Here is a 23,615-nt window from a genome sequence, read left to right as displayed (position 1 = left end):
GCCTCAGGTCCTCCCTTTCTCCCCCTTCTCATCCACTGCACAGGTGACTAGGGATAGGGATAGGGCATCAGGGCTGTGGGTGAATGGAACGAGGACCCTGCATGCTGCCCTCTCCACTGACCCACCTCTCTCACCCTGTGTTAGTCCAGATGTCAAGGTTCTGGTCCAGTCTATGCTGACCCAGTGGTGGGAAGTGTTCATGTGGGTGCAGCAAATTGCCACCATCTATCACACAGGAAGCAGAAGCAAGGCTGGGTGTAGATCTGTGTCCTGGTACCAGCAGTGTCCCCAAACTCCTCATCTATGACAGCAGTCATCGGTCAGCACAGGTCCCAGCCCAGTTCTTGGACCCCAGGTTGGGCATCATGGCCTCCCTGAGCACCTCTGGGCTCCAGACAGTAAGGAAGCTGATTCTTATGCGCATCTTGAGACACAAGCATCCAAGATTATGCAGTGCTGTGAGCCAGTGGGGAGGTGGGAGGAAAACCTTCTGTTTTCCCAGTAATGTGTCTTCTCTGTTTAGCCTCCACCCCTTCAGCACAAGTTTCTGGGGAGGAGGAACTGAAGCCTGGGTGAGAGAAAGATGTGGACCTGGAGCCTACTGCTGGGGGGACCTTTTCCTCTCCAGATGGCAACAGGGCGAATCTCCCTCTGAGATACATGAGAAGTCCCTTCCCATGACCTGTCCTGTCACCTGGATGAATTTGTATTTGGAAACAAGTGACTCCCCAGTGCCCAGCATTACATCCTCAGAGAAAACCTTCCAGAATCAGCAAGATCTGCCCTCCCTGACCCACTGGCCAGGAATCCCGGACATCAGGAGGGCTGGACTAGATCCCTCATGCCATCTCCCCTGACACCACCATGGTGACTGGGGGGTGCTCTCTGATTAATTTCAGCCATACACTGCCTGTCCCTGGCATTGCAGTTGGGGATGATTATAGGCTAAGTTTATGACTGAGTGATCTATGGTACAGAAAAGAGAGGAATAGATCAGGAGTCTTCCCTATGTGGCCACCTGTGTGCATCACTCTGCCCTCCACCTTCATCCTACATTCATGATGGGTGCTGTCTCATCGAGGCTGGAACCTGGGCAGTAACATGGGCCTGTCTGTCCCCATCTCACAATGCTTCATCTTGGGCTCCCTGACCTTTCTGACATTCCTTTCATGGATCAATTTCAGGCCAGGACACAGCCCAAGTCCATACAGGGGGCAGCGATCTGAGAATCAGGTAGTCTCATGAGAGACAGAAAGCAGATAAACACCCTCATGTTGAGCTCTTAAGCCCAGAGGAGTTAAGGAAATGAAAGGAATTCAAGAAGAAATATAAGTGGTCACTGCCCACCATCACCTGGGCACCTGTTCTCCATCTGCCTCTCTCTCAGTGAAGACCAGACTCAGAGGCCTAGAGAAACACGTCTTCATCTGTTCAGACCGTGAGGTGCCTCCTTCTGTGCTCATCCCAAGACTGCTGCCCCCTCAGGTTACCTGTGCCACTGCTGAGAGTCTTCACAGGGTCCTGGTCACAGGGGTTCAGATCAGGATCAGCCTGGCTATAACTCCGCTGTGAGCCTGTCCCTTCAGGACAAAAAGTGAATTATCAGGGCTCTAAGTGAACTCTAGTGGTTTACTTAAATCTTAAATTCTCCTTCTCAGTATCCTTCTAGGAAGTTCTGTCTCTAATCAATAATATCATGGCATTTCCTCAGGTCTGGAGCCACTTGATTTCCAAAATTCTATACTCAGTCTCATGTTGTCATTCCCTGTCATGGCTCATTTTCCACTCAGCAGCTAATGATGCCAACCATGTGTCTATAGCCCATTGTCATGAAAAATGGGGAGGAGAGGGTTCCTTAGATAAATACAGGGTTAGCAAAGAAAAGTTGTAGTAACTCTTAGGAATCACTTCAGGATCCAAGAAAATTCATTCCAGAGCTTCAAGAGTTTATAACTCAAAAACAACAGCAGCAATGCATTAGGTGCTGAATCTTCTTGGCCTTGTCAATAGATAACCTCAGAAATGATCAGAGAATACATTTCAAAAAGGTAAGCATATGACTTTCACAAAAACGTAGTATTCACGTATGTCAAAAATTTTAATAAGCTTATATATTTTGGAAACAAACAGTATGCTGGTAAATAAATGTAAAAAAGCATTTTAAAAACTCAGTGCTTATAGTCCACCAGGATAGAACCTGTGAAGGAAATTTTTTGTGTTGAGGACACACTGTCTTTTAGAATAATAGCAATGTAGCTATGAATTTGTGTTCTCATCTCACAATCTACAAATTAAAATCACCCCATTTATATCAAATATCAAGAAAAATAACTGTACATTTGGACATTCCCATCTAACACCACCCATGCATCCTCTCCCAAAGTGGAATCTCTCTACCCACATTCTGCTCCTCTCCACACATCTGCCTGCTGACACATGGCTCCTCCCTGCCTTCCTTTCCAGTACCCCCCACAGATTGGGCCCACGAGGGGAACAAGCTCTTGGGCTTGGGGAACAAAAGTGCATCTTGTTGGGCTTCTGAGGACTTGCCCTGCCAGGGTCTCTTTCTGGATCACAATCCCTCTGTTCCCGGGCGTCCACTTTTGCTGGATCCCGTTATTCATCTCTGTGTTACTCCATCTAGGTCTACTCTGTGGACTTCTCGACATCTTCACCGGAACCCCAGGAATCTTCAAGCCATGTCAATATTTCCTCAGTTGTCCTGAAATGTCTTGTTTTCTGTTCTCCTGCGATCCCACCAAGTCATCCCTTCTGAGACCCCTGAGTGCAGCAGGGGCCACTCTGGTCTCTTTGCTTCAATTATGAATGAGGAGAATGGGAGGTCCTCATTGCCGCTCCCACCCCTGTCTTGCCATCAGGGTCAGCTTCATGAGGCAGGGATGAGGCTGTCTAGATCAACATGGCGTTCCCAACATTGAGCTCTGTGCCCAGCACAAGGTAGGTGCTCAGTAACTATTTGAGAAAACCTACATTTCATCACACTGGCCTCATTATACTGAAGCCGGGATGGGGCTGAACTGGGAGAGGCAGCAGTAGAAATGTTCCTCTCTCTGCTTTCAGGCTAAGAACTCATGGGACGTCCACCAGGGAGAACATCCCTTGGCAGAAAGGCGGCCATGGGCAGCATTGTCCTCTATGGGAGACACTGCTCAGCCTGAGGGAAGCTCTGTTCTTGAAGGTGGGAGAAAAAGATAAACAAAATTCACCGTGAACGTCTATGCATCATCACAGAGGAGGCAGTGACAAAAAATAGGAAGTGCAAGCCCAGTTACAATTCCTTTCTACTTTAAAAGAAATAAAATTTAATATGCCTGCTGTGTTATGTAAACACAACAAACATTTTTCAAAAGCTATAAAAATATTTAAAATAACATGGTTTACAATAAATGGGAACATTTCAAAGAATGACACCCATGAAATGCAATCCTAAAATACAGAATATACTTTATTTCAGTTACATGTCTTGGCTGATTTGATTTAAATGTCTACATTAGATATCACTATTTCATTCTGTATTTTTGTTTGTTTGCTGCTTTGTTGTTTTTGAGATGGAATCTTGCTCTGTCACCCAGGCTGGAGTGCAGTGGCACAATCTTGATTCATTGCAACCTGCAACTTCCAGGTTCAAGCAATTCTCCTGCCTCAGCCTCCCAAGCAGCTGGGACTACAGGCATGCACCACCATGCCTGGCTAGTTTTTGTGTTTTTACTAGACATGGGGTTTCTTTTTTCTTTTTTTTTGTTTTTTAGACGTAGTCTCCCTCTGTTGCCAGGCAGAAGTGCAGTGGTGCAATCTCGGTACACTGCAACCTCCATCTCCCGGATTCAAGCAATTGTCCTGCCTCAGCCTCCCAAGTAGCTTGGGACTATAGGCACCAGCCACCATGACCAGCTAATTATCGTATTTTTAATAGAGATTCGGTTTCACCATGTTGGCCAGGATGGTTTTGATGCCTTGATCTTGTGATCTGCCCACCTTTGCCCCCCAAAGTGCTGAGATTACAGGCATGAGCCACTGCACCTGGCCCAAGATGGGGTTTCATCATGTTGACCAGGCTGGTCTCAAACTCCTGACCTCAAGTGATCCACTCACCTCAGCCTCCTAAAGTGCTGGGATGACAGGCATGAGCCACCACACCCAGCTTAGTTCATTGTTTAAATGGTGCATTTAAAACCTCATGGTACTACAACTGCCTGGTGATAGATTCACCAGAGTAAATAACATAACTATCCTGCTGTTCTCCAACCACATGGGATTCCACAAACAAAGATTTGTTGAGTCCAAAATGTATCATGCCAGCACTCCTGTAGTCATATATACAGTCTGTTTCATTTTAATGAACAAGATTATCTTTTTCCTTCAGTTTATTGTTTTTAATGTGTCATATTCTAGATTTCATTACAAAACAAAGATGAATAATTTCTATCATCTTTAAGACATGCCCAAAACACTCATTACTGAATTTGAGCCATATTATTTCCTAAACATCCTAGTTAGAATGGTTGATCCTAAAGGCTACTTACCAGCATACAGACTCCGGTCAAAACAAGTTAGAGTTTTCATTCTTCCCATCTTCAAATACTGAGCATATTTGCTTTTATGCTCTTAAGCGAAACACTGCAAAGTCATTTGCCAGGATCTCCTGCAGACTGGCATTCAGTGATGGAGAAGAGACTCCTGGGTGAGATCCCTGGTCACAGAACCCAGATGACTATGACTGCAAGTGTGGAAAAGTAGATAGGGAACAAACATTTACCAGCATAACCCTTTGAGAATGTGTCCCGGCCATCCTAGAGGGAAGAGCTGCTGACTACCCAGCACTGCAGAATCCACAGAGAAAGGAGAGCTCTGGCCACCAGGGAGGAGTGACACGAGAACAGAGAACCCGGTGACCCCACAGGTGAGGAAATGAGTCCATGGGGCTGGTCAGGGCTCTCGATTTCATTCTGACATAAGAGGACTTTGTGTAGTCACCACCTGAGTCCTATACAGTGAATAGCCAGGGAGCCATGGACAGATTCACCCCTGAGGAACCCAGTAGAATTTGAAGTCTGCCCTGAGGTGACGAAAAAAAGACTCAGGGAGCTGCCTGACCTGGACCTGATGGAGAGGGCCATGGACAGAACAACAGGGAGGGAGGGGTGTCTCTGAGAGGCTCTGGTCACTTTGTCATACAATGGTGGTGTACAATGTCGCACAATGAACACGAAGGGGGGGCCAGCGTACCATTCCTGAGAAGACTGGGCGTGATGAGAGCAGGACCAACCACCTGTCCTGCTTGGTACCCTATGCTTAGGGCTCATAGATGTGAACTCTCCACCCCCTGGGACCACACGGCCCCACCCCTGCCACTCCCTGACATTCTCAGGCAGAGGAGCTTGACCCAGGGCCCAGGGTGGGATCAGAAAGCTGGAGGGTCTGATTTGCATGGATGGACCCTCCTTCTCTCAGAGTATAAAGAGGGGCAGGGAGAGATTTGGGGAAGCTCTGCTTCAGCTGTGAGCACAGAAGGCAGGACTCGGGACAATCTTCATCATGACCTGGTCCCCTCTCCTCTTCACCCTTCTCATTCACTGCACAGGTGCCCAGACACAGGGTCGGGGGAGGGGTCCTGGAAGCCCATGAGGCCCTGCTTTCTCCTTCTCTCTCTAGACCAAGAATCACCATGTCTGTGTCTCTCCCACTTCCAGGGTCCTGGGCCCAGTGTGTGCTGACGCAGCTGCCCTCAGTGTCTGCGGACCCAGGGCAGAAGATCACCATCTCCTGCTCTGGAAGCAGCTCCAACATCGGGAGAAGTTATGTATCCTGGTACCAGCAGCTCCCAGGAACAGCCCCCAAACTCCTCATCTATGAAAGTAATAAGCGACCCTCAGGGATTTCTGACCGATTCTCTGGCTCCAAGTCTGGCACTTCAGCCTCCCTGGGCATCACTGGGCTCCAGACTGGAGATGAGGCTGATTATTACTGCTCAGCATGGATAACAGCCTGAGTGCTCACACGGTGCTCCAGGCCAATGGGGAACTGAGACAAGAACCCCCTTCCTCCTCTGCCAGGAGGGTGAGTGCTTGCAGCTGCTGCTCACGCCTGACCTGTAGCTTCTGCTGCTGCAGCTCCCCCATGGGCCTAGAGACAGCCATGGCCATGCCTAGGAGTGGAGGCTCCCCCACTTTTGTCCTCAGAGTCAGGGACAGGGACCCCAAGAAACAGAATATCCTCTTCCCGCAGCTTGGGACACAGGGTCTCTGTACTGATATCATGGGCCAAGGTGGCAGGTTCAGCTGTGTCTTCACAGACCTCCCTGTACCTGCCCATGGTCGGGGGAGGGGTGAGGAGGTGTGGGCCTTTGAGCTTCACTAGAGACCTGAGGGTGTAGAGGTGCTCCACAAGACCTGGACTCCTTCCGTCACCCTCCTCCCATCACTCTGATCACTATAGCTATGGCCAGGTGAAGGCTTAGGGCTACCTGAGGACCTTGTTCAGTGCAGGGCCTCCATCCCGGGCATTGTTTCCAAACTCTGTAAGGGCGGTCTCTGAATCTGTAGAAAACATTTATTTCTATGTGCCCAGGACAGGGTTAGAGGGCACCAACCCCACCCCTTGCAAATTGCTCCTCACCTCTCAGTGCCACAATGAGGAGAAGAAACAGTTAGAAATCAGGAATCTACTCAGGGCTCCCCTCTCTTCTCTCTCCCAGCCACCCCCTGGCTTCCTCCTTCCACAGAAAAAAAGAGGAGACAGCCACAGAGGGCATGGGGAGGTGCAGACATTATACTAGGCAGCAGCTCAAGCCAGTCCTTCAGATGATGGAGGGAGGTGGTGGACGTGTCTGGAACCAGAAAATAGTGAGGACACTCTTGCTAAAGTGAGGAGGAGGGGCATAAACTGAGGCTCAGATGGTGGACCAGATCTCCTGAGCCATCTACTCATTTTTTCTTGTGTTCCAGTTTGGGTAAGAATATAATTTTTTAAAAGTCTGAAGAGGTTCCTTTCCTCAGATAAGAATTTGTTGAGGATTCTTGCCCACTCAGGCATTGAAGGGAGGCTGAGCCACACTCTCAGGCCAATAGAATCGGGGGCTTTCAGGGAATTTGATTGTACTGAAGCTCCCAGACTCTGACATTTAAGACTTATGCCCTCGGAGCAGAGCCCAGCACTGACACCAAAATGGATGAAGGCTGATAGATAATCCCAGAATATTCTAGCTGACACCAACTTGTGGAAAACAGAATCAAGTTAAAATATTGAAGTAATAAGGTGGCATCCCACAGTGAGGAGAAGAGAGGTTGGGTGGGGGAGGGTAGAGGAGCCATTAGAGGGTTGGACAAGGAGGACACAGAATCTGAGGTAAGTTTGTGAGGAAAACTCCAGATGCTTCAGTGAAGATGGACAAGGAGGTAGGCGGTGTGAAGGCCGTGGGACCAGCTCTGGTCACCAGGAGAGAGTGGGCAGATTCAGCTCCGGTATCTGGGGAGGAGGGACTGAAGCCTGGGTGAAGGGAGAGTGCAAGGCGGGCCTTAGGACCTGAGGGGGGCGCAGTGATCACACTGCTGGGGGGTCCTTCAAGTGCAAGGGGGCTGCAGGAAGACTGGAGCTCATTGTCACAATGGAAACTTAGACAACAGCTCCCCAGCCTTGTTCAAAGGTATCACAGGCCTTTCTCCTCTCTACATGGCAATGGGAGGAAAACTTAACTCTGAGATATATGAGATGTTAGTTCTCCATAACCTCTCCTGTCCCCTGGCTGAATTCCTACTTGGAAACAAAATGACTCTCCAGTTTTACATATGACATCCTCACTACAAAAAAGTTCCCGAATGAGAAAGATCTGCCCTCCCTGACCCACTGGTGAGGAATCTCAACCTGCAGGACCAACGGACTAAATCATTCATGCCCTCTCCCATGACAGCGTCATGGTGACCAGGCAGCTTATCTTATGGGTTTCGGTCACACACTGCCTGTCCCCAACATTGTGGCTGGGGACACTTACATGCTAAACTCATGGCTGGGAGATCTGGGGTCCAGATATGACAGTAAAAGGAAAAAGACCAGGAGCTCTGCCTAAGTAGCCCCACTGTGTGAATCGCTGCACCCTCGAGCCTCATCTTCAGTTTGTGGTGGGTGTTGGCTTGTGAAAACTGACAGCTGGGCTGGGACACAAGCAGGAGAGTCTCTGACTCACAAATCTCCACCTTGGGCTCTCTGGCCTTTCTGATATTCTATTCACAGATCAATACTGGGCCAAGACACATCCATTCTCATCAAAGAGGCATTGACAGGAGAATCAGGTAACCTCAGGAGAGACAAGAAGCAGATAAACACCCTCCTGTTGGCCTCCTAAGCACAGAGGAGAAAAAAGAAAGGGAAAGAAGTTCAAGAAGCCACACTAGCACCCACTGATCACCATCACCGTGGCCCCTGTCATCCATCTGCTCCTCTTTCAAGTAAGGACCAGATTCACGGGACAGCATCTGGACCTACCCCTCTCCCCATGCACTCCTTAGGGTGCCTCCTTCTGATCTCATCTCAAGGCGCTGCTTTGCCAGGCCAGCTGTGTCACTGCTGAGAGTCTCCCCTTGGTCCTGGTCACAGGGTCTGGGATCAGCAGCAACCTGGCTTTGATTCAGCTGTGACCCTGCCCCTTCAGGACACAAAGCCAACTATTAAAGGCATAATTGAACTCTCCTAGATTATTCAAACCTTAGATTCTCCTTCTCACTGTCCTTCTAGAAAGTGCCATCTCTATTTAAAAATTTCATGTTGTTTTCTCAGGTCTAGAGCTATTTGATTTCCAAAATTCTATACTCACTCTTCTGTTCTCATTACCTGTCATGGCTCATTTTCCACTCAGCAGCTAATGATGCCAGCCATGTATCTACAGCCCATTGTCACAAAAAAGAGAGATGGGAGGGTTCCTTAGACAAATACAGGGTTAGGAAAGAAAAGTGTCATTACCTCTTAGGAATTACTCCAAGATCTCAGAAAATTAATTCCAGAGATTCAAGAATTTACTCCTCAGAAACGACAGCATGAATACATTAGGTAGTGAATGTTCTTGGTCTTCTCAACGAATAACCTCTGAAAGGTCCAGAGTATATGTTTCAAAAAGTTAAGTGCATAACTTTCATAAGAATGTAGTATTAACTTATGTCAACAATTTTAATTCATATATATATTTCTGAAAAAAAGCAGTATAATGGCAAAAGAAATGTAAAAAAGCCTTTTAAAAACACAGTGCTTATAGTCCACCAGGATAGCACCTGTGAAGCAAATTTTCTTTGCTGAAGATGCACTGTCTTTTAGAAAAATAGCAAGATAGTTTGAATTTGTCTTCTTCTCTCACAGCAATCTAAAAATTAACATGATCCCATTTATATGAAATATCTAGAAATATACCTGTACATGTGGACATTCCCATCGCACCCCTCCCATCCAGGCTCTCCCAACGTGGAGTCTCCTCTTTTTCTGCCCACGTTCTCCCTATCTCCATGACTCTCCTACTGACACGTGGCTCCTCTCTGCCTTCCTCTCCAGTAGCCCCAGCAGATCACGCCCATCCAGTGAACAAGCTCCTGGACTTGGGGAACAAAAGTGCATCTTCTTGGATTTCTGAAGAATTGGCCTGCCAGGGTGTCTTTCTCAATCACAATTGCTCTTTCCTGGGAACACACTTCTCCTAGATCCTGTTGTTTATCTGATGTTATTTACCTGTATCTACTTGGTGGACTTCCCTACATCTTCACCTGAACCCCAGGAATCTTCAGGTCATGCCCATATGCCCTTGGTTCTCCTGTACTCCCTTCTTCCTTCTTCCCCTGTGATCCCACCAAGTCGAGGTCTCTTCTCAGACCCTGGAGTGCAGCAGGGACTTCTCTGGTCTCTGCCCCAGGGATTAAGGGGGTGGAATTGAGGACTCCAGTGCCCCTCCTATGCCTGTGTTTTCATCAGGGTTAGCTGCACAAGGTAGGGATTAGGCTGCCTAGATCAACATGGCATTTCTAACCCTGCGCTCTATGCTCAGCAAAAGATACGTGTTCAGTAACTATTTGAGAGAGACCTACCTTTTATCACATGGGCCACATTATGCTGGACCCAGGGTGGGGCTGAACTGGGAGAGGTAGCTGTGGACCTGCTCCTCACTCTGTCCTCACCCTAAGAGCTGATGGGGCATCCACCAGAAAGAGCATTCCTGGGCAGGGAGGGGGTCATGGGCAGCCTTGTCCTGTGTGTGAGGCACGGCTCAGCGCGGTCACAAGATCCAGATGACTATGACTGCAATTCTGGGGAAGTAGAGAATGAAGATTGACCAGAATAACCCTCTGGGAATGTGCCCTGGGCATCCTAGAGGGAAGAGCTACCCTCCTACTCAGTGCTGCGGGAGCCACAGAGGAAGGAGAGCTCTGGCCACCAGGGAGGACCACATGAGAGGACACGGTGTCCCCACACGTGGGAAAGTGAGTCCATCAAAGTTGGTCCCTGGTGTGGGTCTGAATCTGACGTATGAGGACATTGTGTAGTCACCACCTGAGTACAACAAACAGTGAGAGCGCCACAGACAGATTCACTTGTGAGGAGCCCAGTAAAGTGGGAGAACTGCCCTGAGGTCACAGGGAGAAGATACAAGCACCTCCTGGCCTGGCCCTGAGCTGGGGCATTGGACAGAACAGCGGGGAGGCAGAGGTGTCTCTGGAGGTTCTGGTCACCTTGTCTTATAATGGTTTGTCTTGGTCTGGACACCAGGGGGCGCTTGGAGACCATTCCTGAGAAGGGTGGGGTGATCAGAGCAGAACCAGCCACCTGCCCTCCCTAATGTCCTCTGCTCAGGGCTCAAAACTGTGTCCTTTACACCCCTTGATACCACATAGCCCCATCCCTGCCATCCCCTGACATCCTCAGGGCATAGGGGCCTGACCCAGGGCCCAGGGTGGAATTAGAAAGCTGGGGGTCTGATTTGCATGGATGAACCCTCTCACTCTCAGAGTATGAAGAGGGGCAGGGAGAGATTTGGGGAAGCTCTACTTCAGCTGTGGGCACAGGAGGCAGCACTCAGGACAGTCTCCAGCATGGCCTGGTCTCTCCTTCTCACTCTGCTGGTTCACTGCACAGGTGACTGGATACAGGTCCAGGGGAGGGGCCCTGGGAAGCCTATTGATGATTGGTTTCTCCTGTTGTCTCTAGAAGCAGAATCATGATGCCTGTGTCTCTCCCACTTCCAGGGTCCTGGGCCCAGTGTGTGCTGACACAGCCGCCCTCAGTGTCTGGGACCCCCGGGCAGAGGGTCACCATCTCCTGCACTGGGAGCAGCTCCAACATCGGGGCGGGTTATTATGTATACTGGTACCAGCAGCTCCCAGGAACGGCCCCCAAACTCCTCATCTATGACAATAATAAGCGACCCTCAGGGGTTTCTGACCGATTCTCTGGCTCCAAGTCTGGTACCTCAGCCTCCCTGACCATCACTGGACTCCAGTCTGAGGATGAGGTTATTATTACTGCGGAACATGGGATAGCAGTCTGAATGGTCCCACAGTGCTCCAGGCCAATAGGGAACTGAGACAAGAACCCCCTTCCTCCTCTTCCAGGAGGGTGAGTGCCTGCACCTGCTGCTCATGCCTGACCTGTAGCTTCTGCTGCTGCAGCTTCCCCATGGGCCTAGGGGGAGCCAGGGCCCTGCCTAGGAGTGGAGGCTCCCACACTTTTGTCCTCACAGTTAGGATCAGGGCCTCCAGGAAACAGAATATCCAGCTGCTGCAGCTTGGGGCACAGGGTCTCTGCACTGAAATCCTGAGCTGAGGTGGCAGATCCAGCTGTGTCTTCACAGACCTTCCTGTGCCTACCCATGGTGTGAGGAGGGGGTGAGGAGGTGTGGGCCTTTGAGCTTTACTAGAGGCCTGAGGGAGCAGAGGTGCTCCCCAAGACCTTGACTCCTTCCCTCACCCTCCACCCATCATTCTCCTCACTGTAGCTATGGCCAGGTGAGGGCTCAGGGATACTTGAGGACCTTGCTCAGCTCAGGGCATCAGATAAGAATACTTAGAAAACCATTGCCCACTCAGGCTTTGAGGGGAGGCTGAGTCTCACTCTCAGGCCAAAAGAATTGCGGGATTTCAAGGGAATTTGATTGTACTGAAGTTCCCAGACTCTGCCATCTAAGACTTATGCCCTCTTAACGGAGCCCAGCACTGATACCAAAATGGATCAAGGCTAATAGATAAGCCTAGAATATTCTAGCTGACACCGACTTGTGGAAAAGACAAGTAAAAATATGGATGCAATAAGATGGCATCGTACAGTGAGGAGGTGTGAGCTTGGGTGGGGGAGGGTAGAGGAGCCATTAGAGGGTTGGACAAGGAGGACACAGGATCTGAGGTAAGTTTTTGAGGACAATTCCAGATGTTTCAGAGAAGATGAACAAGGGGGTAGGAAGTATGAAGGCCATGGGACCAGATGGGGCCACTGGGAGAGAGTGGTCAGATTCAGCACCCGTGTCTGGGGAGGAGGGACTGAAGCCTGGGTGAGGGGAGAGCGCAAGGCGGGCCTTAGGACCCGAGTGGGGCGCAGTGATCACACTGCTGAGGGGTCCTTCAAGCACAAGGGGGCTGCAGGAAGGCTGGAGGTCATTGTCACAATGAAAACTTAGACAACAGCTTCCCAGCCTTGTTCAAAATCATCACAGGCCTTTCTCCTCTCCACATGGCAACAGGCAGAGGAAAACTTATCTCTGAGATATGTAAGATGTTAGTTCTCCATAACCTCTCCTGTCCCCTGGCTGAATTCCTATTTGGATACAAAATGACTCTCCAGTTTTATGTAAGACATCTTCACTTTTTAGTTCCAGAATGAGAAAGATCTCCCCTCCCTGACCCACTGGTGAGGAATCTCAGCCTTCAAGACAACCAGACTAAATCATTCATGCCATCTCCCATGACAGCATCATGGTGACCAGGGAGACTATCTGACCAGCCACAAACTGCCTGTCCCTAACATTGCAGCTGGGGACACTTAACATGCTGAACCCATGGCTGGGAGATCTGGGGTCCAGACATGACAGTAAAAGGAAAAAGACCAGGAGCTCTGCCTAAGTAGCCCTACTGTGTGAATCACTGCACCCTCCACCCTCATCTTTAGTTCGTGATGGGTGTTGTCTTGTGAAAACTGACAGCTGGGGTGAGACACAGGGAAGAATGTCTCTGTCTCAAAAAACTCCATCTTGGGCTCTCTGACTTTTCTGATATTCTTTTCACAGATGAATTCCAGGCCAAGACACATCCATGCCCATCAAGGAGGCATTGATAGGGGAATCAGGAGAGACAAGAAGAAGATAAACACCCTCAGGTTGACCTCCTAAGTTCAGAGGAGAAACAAAGGGGAAAGAAGCTCAAGAAGCCACACTAGATGTCACTGATCACCATCACTTCAGCACTGGTCCTCCATCTATCCCTCTTTCAAGAGAGGACCAGACTCGGGGACAGCACCTGCACCTCCCCCTCTGTCCCTGCACTGCATAGGGAGCCTCCTTCTGCTCTCATCTCAAAGCAGCTGCTCCACGAGGTCACCTTTGTCACTGCCGAGAGTCTTCCCTTGGTCCTGGTCCCAGGGTCAGGGATCAACGGCAACCTGGTGTTGACTCAGCTTTGACCCTGCCCCTTCAGGACACAAAGCCGATTAAACTATTAAAGTCATAACTGAACTTCCTAGTTTACCCAAACTTTGGATTCTCCTTCTCAGTGTCCTTCTAGAAAGTGCTGTCTATACTAAATAATAACATGTTATTTCCTCAGGTCTAGAGCCATTTGATTTCCAAAATTCTATACTTACACTTATGTTCTCATTTCCCGTCATGGCTCATTTTCCACTCAGCAGCTAATGATGCCAACCATGTATCTACTGCCCATTGTCACAAAAAAGAGAGATGGGTGGGTTCTTAAATAAATGGAAGGTTAGCAAGAAAAGTTTCATTACCTCTTAGGAATTACTCCAAGAGCCAAGAAAATTAATTCCAGAGCTTCAAGAGTTTACTCCTCAGAAACAACAGCATGAATACATCAGGTAGTGAATGTTCTTGGTCTTCTCAATGAATAACCTCTGAAAGGTCCAGAGTATATGTGTCAAAAAGGTAAGTGCGTAACTCTCATAATAATGTAGTATTAATTTATGTCAACAATTTTAATTGGTATATATATTTCTGAAAAAAAAGCAGTATGATGGTAAAAGAAATGTAAAAAGCCTTTTAAAACCACAGTGATTATAGTCCACCAGGATAGCACCTGTGAAGCAAATTTTTTTTTTGCTGAAGATACACTGTCCTTTAGAAAATAGCAAGATAGTTTAAATTTGTCTTCTTCTCTCACAACACTCTGAAAGTTAACATGATCCCATTTATATGAAATATCTAGAAATATACCCCTACATGTGGACATTCCCATTGCATACCTCCCATCTAGGCTCTCCTAAAGTGGAATCTCCTCTTTTTCTGCCCATGTTCTCCCCCTCTCCACCTCTCTCCTGCTGACACGTGGCTCCTCCCTGTCTTCCTCTCCAGTAGCCCCAGCAGATCAGGGCCAACCAGTGAACAAGCTCCTGGACTTGGGGAACAAAAGTGCATCTTCTTGGATTTCTGAGGACTTGCCCTGCCAGGGTGTCTTTCTCAATCACAGTCACTCCTTCTTGGGAGTCCACTTCTCCTAGATCCTGTTATTTATCTAATGTTATTCATCTGTATCTACTTGGTGGACGTCCCTACATCTTCACCTGAACCCCAGAAACCTTCAGGTCATGTCCACATTCCCTTTGTTCTCCTGTAGTCCCTTCTTCCTTCTTCCCCTGTGATCACACCTAGTCAAGCTCTCTTCTCAGACCCTGGAGTGCAGCAGGGACTTCTCTGATCTCTGCCCCAGGGATTAAGGGGGTGGAAGAGAGGACTCCAGTGCCCCTCCTATGCCTGTGTTTTCATCAGCATAGCTGCACAAGGTAGGGATTAGTCTGCCTAGATCAACATGGCCTTTCCAACCCAGGGCTCTATGCTCTGCAAAAGATACGTGCTCAAAACTATTTGACAGAAATCTAGCTCTTATCACATGGGCCACGTTATACTGGACCCAGGATGGTGCTGACCTGGGAGAGGTAGCTGTGGACCTGCTCCTCACTCTGCCCTCACCCTAAGAACTGATGGGGCATCCACCAGAAAGAGCATTCCTGGGCAGGGAGCGGGTCATGGGCAGCCTTGTCCTGTATGTGAGGCACGGCTCAGCCGGTCACAAGATCCAGATGACTATGACTGCAATTCTGGGGAAGCAGAGAGTGAAGATTGACCAGAATAACCCTCTGGGAATGTGCCCTGGGCATCCTAGAGGGAAGAGCTTCCCTCCTACTCAGTGCTGCAGGAGCCACAGAGGAAGGAGAGCTCTGGCCACCAGGGAGGACCACATGAGATGAGAGGACCCAGTGTCCCCACATGTGGGAAAGTGATCCATGAAAGTCGATCCTTGGTCTGGGTTTGATTCTGTCCTATGAGGACATTGTGTAGTCACCACCTGAGTCTTCTATAATAAACAGTGAGCGTGTTGCAGACAGTTTCACTCTCCTGAGAAGTCCAGTAAAGTGGGAGAACTGCCCTGAGGTCACAGGGAGAAGACACGAGCACCACCTAGCCTGGCCCTGAGCAGGGTCAGTGGACAGAACAGCAGGGAAGCAGCGGTGTCTCTGGAGGTTCTGGTCACCTTGTCATACAATGGTTTGTCTTGGTCTGGACACCAGGAGGTCCTTGGGGACCATTCCTGAGAAGACTGGGGGTGATCAGAGCAGAACCAGCCAGCTGCCCTGCCTGGTGTCCTCTGCTCAGGGCTCACAGCTGCGTCCTCCCCACCCACTGGGACCACACAGCCCCGCCCCTGTCACCCCCTGACATCCTCAGGCATAGGGACCTGACTCAGGACTCAGGGTGGGATTAGAAAGCTTGGGGTCTGATTTGCATGGATGGACCCTCCCACTCTCAGGGTATGAAGAGAGGCAGGGAGAGATTTGGGGAAACTCTGCTTCAGCTGTGGGCACAGGAGGCAGCACTCAGGACAGTCTCCAGCATGGCCTGGTCTCCTCTCCTCCTCACTCTCCTGGCTCACTGCATAGGTGACTGGATACAGGTCCAGGGGAGGGGCCCTAGCCAGTCCATGAATGACTGGTTTCATGGACTGGTTTCTTCTCTTGTCTCTAGAAGCAGAATCATGATTCCTGTGTCTCTCCCACTTCCAGGGTCCTGGGCCCAGTCTGTGCTGATGCAGCCGCCCTCAGTGTCTGCGGCCCCTGGGCAGAGGGTCACCATCTCGTGCACTGGGAGCAGCTCCAACATTGGGAGTTATGATGTGCAGTGGTACCAGCAGCTCCCAGGAACGGCCCCCAAACTGCTCATCTATGACAGTAGTAAGCGACCCTCAGGGGTTTCTGACCAATTCTCTGGCTCCAAATCTGGTACCTCAGCCTCCCTGGCCATCACTGGGCTCCAGCCTGGGGATGAGGCTGATTATTACTGCCAGTCTTATGACAGCAGCCTGAGTGCTCACACAGTGCTCCAGGCCCAGGGGAAACTGAGACAAGAACGCCCTTCCTCATCTTCCAGGAGGGTGAGTGCCTGCAGCTGCTGCTCACGCCTGACCTGTAGCTTCTGCTGCTGTAGCTTCCCCCATGGGCCTAGGGGCAGCCAGGGCCCTGCCAAGGAGTGGAAGCTCCCCCACCTTTGTCCTCAGAGTCAGGAACAGGGCCTCCAGGAAACAGAATATCCTGCTCCCACAGTTTGAGGCACAGGGTCCCTGCACTGAAATCCTGGGCCTAGGTGGCAGGTCCAGCTGTGTCTTCACGGACCTTCCTGTGCCTGCCCATGGTGTGGGGAGGGGGTGAGGAGGTGTGGGCCTTTCACTTCACTAGAGGCCTGAGGGAGCAGAGCTTCTCCCCAAGACCTGGACTCCTCCTCTCACCCTCCTCCCATTGCTCTCCTCACTGTAGCTATGGCCAGGTGAGGGCTCAAGGCTACCTGAAAACCTTGCTCAGCCCAGGGCCTCCATCGCAGGCATTGTTTCCAAACTCTGTAAGCGCTGTCTCTGAATCTGTAGAAACATTTCTTTTTATGTGCCCAGGACAGGGTTAGAGGGAACCAACCTCACCCATTGCAAACTGCACATCACCTCTCCATGCCCTAATGAAGAGAAGAAAGAGTCAGAAATCAGAAGCCTACCCAAGGCTCCCCTCTCTCCTTTCTCCCAGCCACCCCCTGGCTTCCTCCTTCCACAGAAATAAAGAGGAGGCAGCCACAGAGGGCGAGGAGAGGCCCAGGCATTATACTAGGCAGCAGAGTGAGGCATTCTTCCCAGATGATGGTGGGAGGTGATGGAGGTGTCTGAGACCACAAAATAGTTAGGACCTGGCTGGGTACGGTGGCTCACTTGTGTAATCCCAGCACTTTGTGAGGCCAAGGCAGTCGGATCACGAGGTCAGGAGATCAACACCATCCTGGCTAACATGGTGGAACCCCATCTCCACTAAAAATACAAAAAATTAGCCAGGCGTGGTGGTGGGCGCCTGTAGTCCCAGTTACTCAGGAAGCTGAGGCAGGAGAATGGCATGAAACTGGGAGGTGGAGGTTGCAGTGAGCCGAGATCGTGCCACTGCACCCCAGCCTGGGGAACAGTGCGAGACTCCATGCCCCCCACACCAAAAAATGAGGACCCTCTTACTAAAGTGAGGAAGGGTGGCATAAACTGAGGCTCAGATGGTGGACCAGATCTCCTGAGCCATCTACTCATTTTTTTGTGTGTTCCAGTTTGGGTAAGAATAGGATAAAATACAGTCTTTGAAGAGGTTCCTTTCCTCAGATAAGAATTCTTAGAGGATTCTTGCCCACTCATGCATGGAGGGGAGACTGAGCCTCACTCTCAGGCCAAAAGAATTGGGGGCTTTCAGGGAATTTGATTGTACCGAAGCTCCCAGACTCTGACATTTAAGACTTATGCCCTCGTAGCAGAGCCCAGCACTGACACCAAAATTGATGAAGGCTGATAGATAATCCTAGAATATTCTAGCTGACACCAACTTGTGGAAAAGAGAATCAAGTTAAAATATTGAGGTGATAAGGTGACATTGCATAGTGAGGAGAAGACAGCTTGGGTGGGGGAGGGTAGAGGAGCCATTAGGTGGTTGGACAAGGAGGACACAGAATCTGAGGTAAGTTTGTGAGGAAAACTCCAGATGCTTCAGTGAAGATGGTCAAGGAGGTAGGCAGTGTGAAGGCCATGGGACCAGCTCTGGTCACCGGGAGAGAGTGGTCAGATTCAGCACCGGTATCTGGGGAGGAGGGACTGAAGCCTAGGGGAGGGGAGACCACAAGGCGGGCCTTATCACCTGAGTGGGGCGCAGTGATCACACTGCTGGGGGGTCCTTCAAGTGCAAGGGGGCTGCAGGAAGGCTGGAGCTCATTGTCACGATGGAAACTTAGACAACAGCTCCCCAGCCTTGTTCAAAGTCATCACAGGCCTTTCTCCTCTCCACATGGCAACAGGGAGATGAAAACTTATCTCTGAGATATGTAAGATGTTAGTTCTCCATAACCTCTCCTGTCCCCTGGCTGAATTCCTATTTGGAAACAAAATGACTCCAGTTTTACATATGACATCCCCACTACAAAAAAGTTCCCGAATGAGAAAGATCTGCCCTCCCTGACCCACTGGTGAGGAATCTCAGCCTTCAAAACAATCGGACTAAATCATTCATGCCATCTCCCATGACAGTGTCATGGTGACCAGGCAGCTTATCTTATGGGTTTGGGTCACACACTGCCTGTCCCTAACATTGCAGCTGGGGACACTTACATGCTGACTCATGACTGGGAGATCTGGGGTCCAGACATGACAGTAAAAGGAAAAAGACCAGGAGCTCTGCCTAAGTAGCCCCACTGTGTGAATCACTGCACCCTCCAGCCTCATCTTTAGCTCGTGATGGGTGTTGTCTTGTGAAAACTGACAGCTGGGCAGAGACATAAGCAAGAGAGTTGCTGACCCACAAAAGTCCATCTTGGGCTCTCTGGCCTTTCTGATATTCTTTTCACAGATCAATTTCGAGCCAAGACACATCCATGCTCATCAAGGAGGCATTGATAGGAGAATCAGGCAGCTTCAGGAGAGACAAGAAGCAGATAAACGCCCTCATGTTGGCCTCCTAGGACAGAGGAGAAAAAAGAAAGGGAAAGAAGTTCAAGAAGCCACACTAGAAGCCACTGATCACCATCACCTCAGCACTGGTCCTCCATCTGCCCCTCTTTCAAGTGAGGACCAGACTCAGGGGACAGCACCTGCACCTCCCCCTCTGTCCACACACTGCACAGGGTGCCTCCTTCTGCTCTCATCTCAAGGCGCTGCTCCACCAGGTCAACCATGTCACTGCTGAGAGTCTTCCCTCAGTCCTGGTCCCAGGGTCTGGGATCAGCAGCAACCTGGCTTTGACTCAGCCGTGACCCTGCCCCTTTAGGACACAAAGCCAACTATTTTTTTTTTTTTTTTTTTTTTGAGACGGAGTCTCGCTCTGTCGCCCAGGCTGGAGGCAGTGGCGGATCTCAGCTCACTACAAGCTCCGCCTCCCGGGTTCACGCCATTCTCCTGCCTCAGCCTCCCAAGTAGCTGGGACTACAGGCACCCGCCACCTCGCCCGGCTAGTTTTTTTTTTGTATTTTTTTAGTAGAGACGGGGTTTCACCGTGTTAGCCAGGATGGTCTCGATCTCCTGACCTTGTGACCCGCCCGTCTCAGCCTCCCAAAGTGCTGGGATTACAGGCTTGAGCCACCACGCCCGGCCAAAGCCAACTATTAAAGCCATAACTGAACTCTCCTAGTTTACTTAAACCTTAGATTCTCCTTCTCAGTGTCCTTCTAGAAAGTGCTGTCTCTATTAAGTAATTTCATGTTGTTTTCTCAGGTCTAGAGCTATTTGATTTCCAAAATTCTATATTCACACTTCTGTTCTCATTCCCTGTCATGGCTCATTTCCACTCAGCAGCTAATGATGCCAACCATGTATCTATAGCCCATTGTCACAAAAAAGAGAGATGGGAGGGTTCTTAAATAAATAGAGAGTTAGCAAGAAAAGTTTCATTACCTCTTAGGAGTTACTCCAAGATCTAAGAAAATTAATTCCAGAGATTCAAGAGTTTACTAGGAGGCTGAGGCAGCAGAATGGCGTAAACCCAGGAGGCGGAGCTTGCAGTGAGCTAAGATCCGGCCACTGCACTGAAGCCTGGGTGACAGAGCGAGACTCCGTCTCAAAAAAAAAAAGAAAGAGTTTACTCCTCAGAAACAACAGCGTGAATACATTAGGTAGTGAATGTTCTTGGTCTTCTCAATGAATAACCTCTGAAAGGTCGAGAGTATATGTGTCAAAAAGTTAAGTGCATAACTTTCACAAGAATGTAGTATTAACTTATGTCAACAATTTTAATTGGTATACATATTTCTGGAAAAAAAAAAGCAGTATGATGGTAAAAGAAATGTAAAAAAGCCTTTTAAAAACACAGTGCTTATCCACCAGGATAGCACCTGTGAAGCAAATTTTCTTTGCTGAAGATGCACTGTCTTTTAGAAAAATAGCAAGATAATTTGAATTTGTTTTCTTCTCTCACAGCAATCTAAAAATTAACATGATCCCATTTGTATGAAATATCCAGAAATATACCTGTACATGTGGACATTCCCACCGCACCCCTCCCATCCAGGCTCTCCCAACGTGGAGTCTCCTCTTTTTCTGCCCACGTTCTCCCTATCTCCATGACTCTCCTACGTGGCTCCTCCCTGCCTTCCTCTCCAGTAGCCCCAGCAGATCAGGCTCATCCAGTGAACAAGCTCCTGGACTTGGGGAACAAAAGTGCATCTTCTTGGATTTCTGAAGAATTGGCCTGCCAGGGTGTCTTTCTCAATCACAATTGCTCTTTCCTGGGAACACACTTCTCCTAGATCCTGTTGTTTATCTGATGTTATTTACCTGTATCTACTTGGTGGACTTCCCTACATCTTCACCTGAACCCCAGGAATCTTCAGGTCATGCCCATATGCCCTTGGTTCTCCTGTACTCCCTTCTTCCTTCTTCCCCTGTGATCCCACCAAGTCGAGGTCTCTTCTCAGACCCTGGAGTGCAGCAGGGACTTCTCTGGTCTCTGCCCCAGGGATTAAGGGGGTGGAATTGAGGACTCCTGTGCTCCTCCTATGCCTGTGTTTTCATCAGGGCAGCTGCACAAGGTAGGGATTAGGCTGCCTAGATCAACATGGCATTTCTAACCCTGCGCTCTATGCTCAGTAACTATTTGACAGAGACCTACCTCTTATCACATGGGCCACATTATACTGGTCCCAGGATGGGGCTGAACTGGAAGAGGTAGCTGTGGACCTGCTCCTCACTCTGTCCTCACCCTAAGAGCTGATGGGGCATCCACCAGAAAGAGCATTCCTGGGCAGGGAGGGGGTCATGGGCAGCCTTGTCCTGTGTGTGAGGCACGGCTCAGCCCAGTCACAAGATCCAGATGACTATGACTGCAATTCTGGGGAAGTAGAGAATGAAGATTGACCAGAATAACCCTCTGGGAATGTGCCCTGGGCATCCTAGAGGGAAGAGCTACCCTCCTACTCAGTGCTGCGGGATCCACAGAGGAAGGAGAGCTCTGGCCACAGGGAGGACCACATGAGAGGACACGGTGTCCCCACACGTGGGAAAGTGAGTCCATCAAAGTTGGTCCTGGTGTGGGTCTGAATCTGACGTATGAGGACATTGTGTAGTCACCACCTGAGTACAATAAACAGTGAGAGCGCCACAGACAGATTCACTTGTGAGGAGCCCAGTAAAGTGGGAGAACTGCCCTGAGGTCACAGGCAGAAGACACAAGCACCACCTGGCCTGGCCCTGAGAAGGGTCAGTGGACAGAACAGCGGGGAGGCAGCAGTGTCTCTGGAGGTTCTGGTCACCTTGTCATACAATGGTTTGTCTTGGTCTGGACACCAGGGGGCGCTTGGGGACCATTCCTGAGAAGAGTGGGGTGATCAGAGCAGAATCAGCCACCTGCGCTGTCTAGTGTCCTCTGCTCAGGGCTCACAGCTGCGTCTTCCCCACCCCCTGGGAACACACAACCCCACCTCTGCCACCCCCTGACATCCTCAGGCATAGAGGCCTGACCAGGACCCAGGGTGGGATTAGAAAGCTGGGGGCCTGATTTGCATGGATGGACCCTCCCACTCTCAGAGTATGAAGAGGGGCAGGGAGAGATTTGGAAAGCTCTACTTCAGCTGTGGGCACAGGAGGCAGCACTCAGGACAGTCTCCAGCATGGCCTGGTCTCCTCTCCTCCTCACCCTTCTCATTCACTGCACAGGTGACTGGATACAGGTCCAGGGGAGGGGCCCTGGGAAGTCCGTGAATGACTGGTTTCTCCTCTTGTCTCTAGAAGCAGAATCATGATTCCTGTGTCTCTCCCACTTCCAGGCTCCTGGGCCCAGTCTGTGCTGACACAGCCGCCCTCAGTGTCTGGGGCGCCCGGGCAGAAGGTCACCATCTCCTGCACTGGGAGCAGCTCCAACATTGGAGGTTATGATGTACACTGGTATCAGCAGCTCCCAGGAACAGCCCCCAAACTCCTCATCTATGACAATAATAAGCGACCCTCAGGGATTTCTGACCGATTCTCTGGCTTCAAGTCTGGTACCTCAGCCTCCCTGGCCATCACTGGGCTCCAGACTGAGGATGAGGCTGATTATTACTGCCAGTCCTATGACAGCAGCCTGAGTGCTCACACAGTGCTCCAGGCCAGGAGGGAACTGAGACAAGAACCCACTTCCTCCTCTTCCAGGAGGGTGAGGGCACGGTAGCTGCTGTTCAGGCCTGGTATGTGGCTTCTGTGGCTGCTGCTTCCTTCATGGTCCCAGGGGCATCCAAAGCCCTGCCTGGGAGTGGAGGCTCCTCCTCCCCTTCTGTCCTCAGAGTCAGAAACAGGGAATCCAGGAAACAGAATGTCCCTCTCCCTTAACTTGGGACACAGCGTCTCTACACTGAAGTCCTGGGCTCAGGTGGCAGGTCCAGTTGTGTCATCTCAGACCCACCTCTGATGGGGAACCCATGTATTCATTATTCTCCTTCCCCCAATTCCAGGAGTTTCCGGGGCTGTGTCTTCCTCTCCCTGCTCCTCATTGTGAGTCCCTGTATTTCTTTTCTCTTGAGCCTATTGGTTTTCTTAACAAAACTCCTTTTATGAAGGAAAAATGCACATCTAGTAAACCAGCTGAATTTATAGCCTTAAATTAGGCCCATTTTGACATTTTTCTGGATCGTTGAAAATATCACCACCCCTGAGCTATACAACCTGTGACCAACCACAGCAGCTCTTCAGGACACTTTGTCTTCTCCTTTGCTCCCCGAATGCCCGCCTGGGCAGCCAGGAATCTGCCTTTGCCACTACTGTATGGTTTCCATTTTCTGAAACTCACTAGTGTTATCAAACACTATCTTCCCATTTGTTCGAGCTTCTTTCACTCTGCACGCTTCTTTTGAGATTCTCCCTGTTGTTGCTGAATTGCATCCTATTCTG

General features: G+C 49.9%; 4 gene segments (V, D, J or C); all 4 read left to right on the top strand.

Annotated features, from left to right (window-relative positions):
- The first annotated feature begins 5,499 nt into the window (after positions 1 to 5,499).
- Positions 5,500 to 6,045, top strand: LOC117074612. The segment is given in 2 exon segments: positions 5,500 to 5,602; positions 5,712 to 6,045. Coding segments are annotated over 2 exon segments (345 nt in total).
- Positions 6,046 to 10,965: 4,920 nt separating this feature from the next.
- On the top strand, positions 10,966 to 13,494 carry LOC117073878. The segment is given in 3 exon segments: positions 10,966 to 11,124; positions 11,235 to 11,604; positions 13,265 to 13,494. Coding segments are annotated over 3 exon segments (623 nt in total).
- Positions 13,495 to 16,031: 2,537 nt separating this feature from the next.
- On the top strand, positions 16,032 to 16,808 carry LOC117073106. The segment is given in 2 exon segments: positions 16,032 to 16,143; positions 16,267 to 16,808. Coding segments are annotated over 2 exon segments (588 nt in total).
- Positions 16,809 to 22,250: 5,442 nt separating this feature from the next.
- LOC117074494 lies at positions 22,251 to 22,914 on the top strand. The segment is given in 2 exon segments: positions 22,251 to 22,406; positions 22,517 to 22,914. Coding segments are annotated over 2 exon segments (429 nt in total).
- The last annotated feature ends 701 nt before the right edge of the window (positions 22,915 to 23,615 follow it).

Source organism: Trachypithecus francoisi, unplaced genomic scaffold (genome assembly GCF_009764315.1).
Source record: "Trachypithecus francoisi isolate TF-2019V2 unplaced genomic scaffold, Tfra_2.0 Contig00168, whole genome shotgun sequence".
NCBI lineage: Eukaryota > Metazoa > Chordata > Mammalia > Primates > Cercopithecidae > Trachypithecus > Trachypithecus francoisi.
Note: the sequence above shows the minus strand (reverse complement) of the source record. Positions and strands in the feature narration are given on the sequence as shown.